Here is a 7,500-nt window from a genome sequence, read left to right on the forward strand (position 1 = left end):
ACTGCCCTCATAACCGTGTTGCATCCAAGGCTAATAACCGCGTCTGCTCCATGTCAACGTGGGGGAGGGAGGTTCACCCATCTCTCACATTCAACATGTTTTCATCACCTATCGCATGACAATCATCAGTGATCTGAAAGAACCAATGCGAGAGAATATATCCACTCCCATTACCGCGAAGTCAGTTCCGGTAGCGCCGCTGGTGTGGGAGCGTCTTCCACTGAGCGAGTACTCCCCCGTGAGCAAAATGGAGCGCACCGTGACGTGACCTTGGCCTTCAGACCCAGGTGCAGTTATCCCAGTAATGTGTGTCGCCTGAGCGTATAATTCTCTGGCATTCGAGTCGCTGGGACGACGTCTTCCTTTTACAACGGGGTCTGCTCCTCGCATGCCTTATGTACTAAGTGTGGGTTACGTGCCCTGAGATATCTGTCATGGGGCCGCTTCTCGTATTGGATTTATATCTTATGAAATTTTCATTTTTTTATTTTATTTTTTTTATTTATTATTTTTTTTTTTTTACAAAAATCTCTGTTATGAATATATAATTATATATATAAACCCTTTTTTTTTTTGCTTATGTCTTCTTTGTTTACTTATTATATATACATAAATGAGATATGTTTAAAAATATAAACCTAAATAATAAATACATACATACATATATACATGTATGTATATGTCTATATATGTATATATGTATACACGTATGTATCTATGTATTGAAGTGCATATATTCCTGTGTGTGCATATATATACATACATACATGCATATATACATATAAATACATGTACATATAAATATATATATATAAAAATGTACATATATACATAGATATATATATATATATATATATATATATATATATATATATACACACACACACACACGTGTTTATATATACATATACATTTATAAATACATATATGTTTATATATGCATTTATATATACATATATACAAATACTTATATAAACATATATGCATATATATATATATACATATATATATATACATATAGATATATACATATAAATATATACATATTACAAATACATATACATGTATACACATATACATGTATACACATATACATATATACGTATATATACATATATATACATATACTGTAGTCTTTCAATAAATCTCGTTTTTGCATTGTGTTTTTTTTTCTACCAGTGTATCAAAACGGAAGCGTGTTTTACCATTCACATATGTGTGTGTGTGTGTGTGTGTGTGTGTGTGTGTGTGTGTGTGTGTGTGTGTGTGTGTGTGTGTGTGTGTGTGTGTGTGTGTGTGTGTGTGTGTGTGTGATATAATCTAAGTTTCCTATTAAGTTTTAGAAATATAATTTATACTTAGGTCTTTCTGATCCTAACTTACTGCATTTCCTGCTTGCTCCGAGAGACAAATATCTAAAAGTAAATAGACTCGACACAGCTATGGAGACGAATGATCCTTCTAGATTTTGACTTGACTTGACTTGACTTGACGCCCGATTACTCAGTGACCTTGATTCAGCCGCTCTAATTCCGATACAACCTTCAGATCATCGAGTAACCTTGGCAGATGTTCCTTAATGCTACCTATCCGACCTTGAGATGCCTACCAGGACACCTTTGACCTAGATGGAGTATTCTGACCCATTTCCTCGTTCCCGTTTCCCTGCGCCGCGGCCTTCCTTTGTCCTGGAAGCTATATGTTTACTAACACGTATGCTCTTCCACTCATCTGATAACGATAAGGTAAATCCCTTGATAAAAGTGACGTGGCATTACCGCTAAACTTCTGAAATGACATGCTGAATTCCCATTACTAGCAACCGTGTTCTAACCCTCAAAATATCACCGGATGAGCCTTTACGGCTGGAAATCCACGAGTAAATGAACTGAAGTATATGCAAATTCTGCCGCATGCTAATTTGCAAAGAATTTTCGGAAAGTCGGTAAATGAAACTCTAGTTGTGCGAAGCATGTCACGGATTTTAGAAAAGAAGAGAGGGAAAGACACTGAGAAAGCAATAAAAAAAAAAAAAAAAGAGAGAGAGAGAGAGAGAGAGAGAGAGAGAGAGAGAGAGAGAGAGAGAGAGAGAGAGAGAGAGAGAGAGAGAGAGAGAGAGAGAGAGAGAGATTTCAAGAGAGATTGAGAGAGAGAGAGGAGAGAGAGAGGAGAGAGAGGTGAGAGAGAGGGGAGAGAGAGGGGAGACTGAGGGAAGAGATAGAGGAGAGAGAGAGAGAGAGAGAGAGAGAGAGAGAGAGAGAGAGAGAGAGAGAGAGAGAGAGAGAGAGAGAGAGAGAGAGAGAGAGAGAGAGAGAGAGAGAGAGAGAGAGAGAGAGAGAGAGAGAGGAGAGAGAGGAGAGAGAGAGTGAGGAGTGAGGAGTGAGGAGAGAGGAGAGAGGAGAGAGGAGAGAGGAGAGAGGAGAGAGGAAAGAGGGAGAGAGGGAGAGAGGGAGAGAGGAGAGAGGAGGGAGAAGAGAGAGAAGAGAGGGAGTCTTCCCCCCTCTCTCTCTCCCCCTGTCACAATCCCTATCTCAATCCCAATCCCAATCCCTCTCCCTCTCCCTCTCCCTCTCCCTCTCCCTCTCCCTCTCCCTCTCCCTCTCCCTCTCCCTCTCCCTCTCCCTCTCCCTCTCCCTCCCCCTATCCCTCCCCCTATCCCTCCTCCTATCCCTCTCCCTCTCTCTCCTTTTTTTTTTCTCTCTCTCTTTCCGTAACCTTGAGGGTACGAATATGAAGGCGCGCGGGACAGAAGGGCGGCGGCGCTCGAGGCCAAACGGCGGGGCGAAGGTCACTCGCGAGGGACAAGAGCGCTGGTTGAGGAAGTATGGGCGCTTCAAGGCCGTCCACCCGAGTGAAAGGGGGGTCGCCTTGAACGGGAGGAAAAGGAAAAGGAGGAAAATGCCGATAGACTCTCTGTGGAACAGGACAGACTTGGAGGCGAGGGAAAGGGGCACGGAGATGCGGACGAGAAGTCTGAGGAAGTGTGTCCCTCTCTCTGACAAGGTCCCGGGGAGAGGCGACGCCGCCGAAAAGAGTGGGACAAGGTCATTGGCCTCGAGTACAAGGCCACCGCCGACACGGTAACCGGGCCAACTGCAGCATGAGGCCCGCCAAGGTCGCGACCCTCATCCTCGCCGCTTCACCTTGGCGCTCTCTTCCCGCGGTGTGCACGGTTGCAAGCCCGGCTCCTCCCGTGCACGGTTCCTCTTCTCCTGCGTTGATCACGGCTTCTATTTCCCGTGGTGTTCGCCGATCACCCCCAATCCCGCCTCCTGGTGCACAGCTCATTTTCCCTTGCAAAGTGCACAGATCCCATTCTCTGCGGTTTGTATAGCTTCTCCCCCCCCCCCCTACCGCTGTGTGCACGGTTACTACTTCTAACACAGCGTGTTGCACGCTCCTCCCCGCCCCGTCCCCTGCGTGCACCGTCATGCCTGACATTAATGGCAAGGGACACCTGTTACATGCGAGGAAATCCATGGGAAGAGAACACGAAAGAGGGAAAGGACGGAGGTAGAGGGGAGGGTGGAGAGAGGGAAGAAGGGAAGGGAGGAGAGGGGATAGGAAGACAGACGAGGAGGGCGAGAGAGAGAGAGAGAGAGAGAGAGAGAGAGAGAGAGAGAGAGAGAGAGAGAGAGAGAGAGAGAGAGAGAGAGAGAGAGAGAGAGAGAGAGAGAGAGAGAGAGAGAGAAAGAGGCGGGGGTGGGGTGGGGGATGCTTCCCCTTGCATCTAGTATTGAGCCGAGATGCACAACATTCTACGCTCCTCCCCTCTCCCCTGGCGACTTCCCATACATATCTGTTCAAATGAATATTGATCTTTCGCTCGCAAAGCTATCCATACTTCTGCAAATGGTAAATTATAAATAAGTGTTTCGAGAACGTATTTCCGAAAAAAGCATGGCCAATAACTACAAGGATTCATAAATAATGCTATCCAGAAACTCACCACACACACTTACAAACGTATGTCCATTCAGGTGACGCGAGATACGTTCATTCATACTCGCGCACACATTCCGCGTCGCCACGTTCATTCATATACCCGTGTTCCAACCAATCGGCGATATCCTACACGTTTGCATCCGTATATATGGACATCCATTCCCGTAACTGAATGATCCATAACACTCCCCTCTCTCTCCGATCCGCCTTTGAGGAAATCGTTACGAAAAGCAGCTCCATGAATCAAGGTGCGCACGCGCGCTTCCGCTCTCTCACGTGGTCTCACGCGACCTTGGGACATCCTCGGGAGAGCAAGGTGTCCTTGACTGAGGCCTTCACTGCTGCACCTGGCTGTCTGACCCGCTTCTCCCGCCGCCTTTCCCTTGACTGAGACACATTTCCCCGCCAAGGTCACGCCGCTAACCTTCCCGTTCTCCTCGACCCCACGCAAGGTCACCTCGTCGCCTTCTCCAATGGTTTATGCACGCCATATCGGTTTGCTATTGCATACCTGCTTCTCTGACATACTCCCCCTATTACCGTTTCACTGTATCCTAGGATTTTTCTTCGCATTCTCCATATTCTTTTTATGAAAAAAAAAAATGTATTTCCATTATTTTCTCACCTTCCCTATTCTTGCAATATAATTTTCTCATGTCCACTTACAATCCTTCCTTTAACCCATCCACTTTTTCCTTATCCTAAGCCTATCAAATATTGTATAATGTGCGTGCGCGTCAGCATGTATGGACGTGTGTGTATGCATCTGTGGGTGTGTGCTCGAAATACCATTTAAGCTTTTTATTAACCATTCACGTAACATACAAAGACTAGTCTTTCCTTAAACCTAAATCCTGTTTGAGGACTATAGTTCAGTTTCTTCGTAACTAAAGAAATCAAGTCTCCAAGGGAACTCAGGCCACGGCCAAGGAAACAATGAAACTGTCAAGGTCATCAACTATCAAGGTTAATGCCAGGTTCAGAATCAAGGCCTCTGCACTGACACTCTTTTTATAGACTGCAGACTAAAGATAAGCAGGATGATTCTGTTTTCTGAGCAAACAACAAGCATAGCACTTCCTCGTTTGGAACGTATGGTAAATAATTGGATGAAAGTGTTAAATAAAAGAGGAAATGTACTAGAACATGAATTTAAGTAGATTCCCAATCTACAAAAGTTAGGGCTTCGAAGGTTACTCGCGTGACCCATTTTCTTTTTTCATCACAGAAAACGGCGCTTTTCCTTCCGCTCTCAGAAAACGCGCGACATGGCGGCTCTGAAATGGATGGCCGCGGCGTGACGCTCGTGCTGAGGGTATTGACGTATGGCGCGGATTTAGCTCGGAGACGCTGACCCTGACGTGCCGCCTCTACTGAAGGTCATTGGCTCACACGACAGCCCAAGGTTTGCACAAACATACACACACGCAGGTCCACTGCACTCGTACGCAGGGGAGGTCTGGTAACTTCCTTCATACAGTCTCGACTTGCCGGACTTCCCCCACGTTCGGTAATGGACTCACCCATTTCCCCAAAATTCAAATCAGTCTGTTATAAATATAAACACTATACATATAAGTATTAATAAATGTTTTCCTTTCAGAATAATCATTGTTTGTGTGATATTTACAGTTAAAAGGCTTACTGTAATCATTATTTATACTCAAAGTTTCCTGTACACATTCTATTTCACTTCTAAGAAAAATAAGTTTTCTATTTAAATATATCACTATTATAACAATACAATAAATCATTCAAACGTGTCAAAAGGGGCGAATATATCAAGGTATGAGTGAATGATTTAGAGAGAAGAAAAGAGAGGAAGGGAGGGAGGGGGAGAGGGAGGGGGAGAGGGAGGGGGAGAGAGAGGGGAAGAGGGGAAGAGGGGAAGAGGGGAAGAGGGGAAGAGGGGAAGAGGGGAAGAGAGGGAGAGAGAGAGAGGGAGAGAGGAGAGAGAGAGAGAGAGAGAGAGAGAGAGAGAGAGAGAGAGAGAGAGAGAGAGAGAGGAGAGGAGAGAGAGAGAGAGAGAGAGCGAGAGAGAGAGAGGAGAGAGAGAGAGAGAGAGAGAGAGAGGGAGGGAGGGAGAAGGAAAGAGAGCGAGAGAGAGAGATGGAGCGCGGGAGGAGGGAGGGGGGAGAGGGAGAGGGAAAGAGAGAGGGAAAGAGAGAGAGAGAGAGAGAGAGAGAGAGAAGAGAGAGAGAGGAGAGAGAGAGAGAGAGAGAGAGAGAGAGAGAGAGAGAGAGAGAGGGAGGAGGGAGAGGGAGAGGGGGAGGGACAGCCTGACAGACTAATAGACGTGTGTGTGCGAGCATGTGTGTAAGTCTCTGCCGTAAACTGATTGCACCGTATAATTAAAGTATTATTTAACTTCTTTGTACTATTTGCCCTTTAATACCCCAAAACTATTCCAATTGGAAAATAATGCTCGGAAATGTAAGTTGCTTTGAATATCACACCATAATCAATAGTTTTCCGCAATCATTAACAGCCAGAAAGCGAGCCAACTTCCAGCCTCAACCATACCCAGAAAGACGAGGAAAACACGCGGCTTATTCTAACGTAAACCAATGCCAAAGTGTGCATGACCTAACGAATCATTTTCACTCCTGAAGAACACCTGTGGTAGGTCGACTTATGGGAATCGCACGGCTCTCCTCCCCTACCTATGCGACGTCCCGGATCCCCTATTCGTGGCCTTGGGGTTTTCCTTTGCAACAGCAAATCGTCTTTCATGCCAAAAAATAGATTTCTTAATACTTCGCTACGTGTAATAAAGATCCTTTGCACAAACATCCCCGAAATCCCTCACATGTGTTCTCTGGTAATTCTTATTGCTTCAGTGTATAAACATCTCCCTACCTGCAAACAGAGAATGTGATTGGTGGTCCCTCTCGGAGCAACAACTTACCTGTTCATGTTCTCTAAACTGTTCTTCTCGCCTCCTCTGCATTTCTTGTTCCTTCAGCTGAAACACAAACAAATTTGATGAACACAACACCATAGAAAGACTGTGTGGAATAATAATAGTATATTTAAGTAAATCAAATAAAATGTATCAAACATGCAAATTTTTACTTCTGGAGTTTTTGACTCCCCTGAACATGAATCAATAAAATAAAATGTACAGCAGATTAGAAATGTCTAGTCCCAATGCTAGTTAAGCTTGAGGCCAGAAAGCCCTGCGGATGTGCGGGCCTGCGGCTGGAGAGGCCCTCACACCACAGGCTCGACCCAACAAAGGCACACAGTGGTAGGAGTGATGCCAGGAAGGCGCGGCGTCACGGCATGCAGGTGCGGGACTACCTTTTGCTCACTTACCCGTTCGATGGCCTCCTGCAGACCCGAGTCCCGGATCGGCCCTGAGGACCCGGGAGTTCCGGGTGCGGAGGCGGAGACGAAGGCCTGGTTGGAGTGGCTGCTGGAGTGGGAGTGGCTGGAGTGGGAGTGCGTGGAGTGGGAGCCGCGGGAGGAGGCGGGGGAGGAGTACCCGGGCAGCATGACCAGCGGGGTTGTGCTCAGGCCGCCGGGGTCGCCGTAGTTCTGCAGGGAGGAGCA

General features: G+C 46.1%; 1 protein-coding gene across 7 annotated transcripts in view; it reads right to left on the reverse strand.

The window, feature by feature from the left end:
• LOC125034568 overlaps nucleotides 1-7,500 on the reverse strand; it is a 285,743-nt gene that overhangs the window by 101,397 nt on the left and 176,846 nt on the right. For 6 of the 7 annotated variants that reach the window (XM_047626460.1, XM_047626459.1, XM_047626458.1 and 3 more), the window contains 2 exons: nucleotides 7,264-7,485; nucleotides 6,854-6,910 (listed from right to left, as the gene is read on the reverse strand). In XM_047626460.1, coding sequence (XP_047482416.1) covers nucleotides 6,854-6,910; nucleotides 7,264-7,485 — 279 coding nt within the window. The remainder of the gene's footprint in view (nucleotides 1-6,853; nucleotides 6,911-7,263; nucleotides 7,486-7,500) is intronic. The other variant, XM_047626463.1, reaches the window with a different exon arrangement.

The sequence above is a fragment of the Penaeus chinensis genome, chromosome 18, assembly GCF_019202785.1.
Source record: "Penaeus chinensis breed Huanghai No. 1 chromosome 18, ASM1920278v2, whole genome shotgun sequence".
Classification (NCBI taxonomy): Eukaryota; Metazoa; Arthropoda; class Malacostraca; order Decapoda; family Penaeidae; genus Penaeus; species Penaeus chinensis.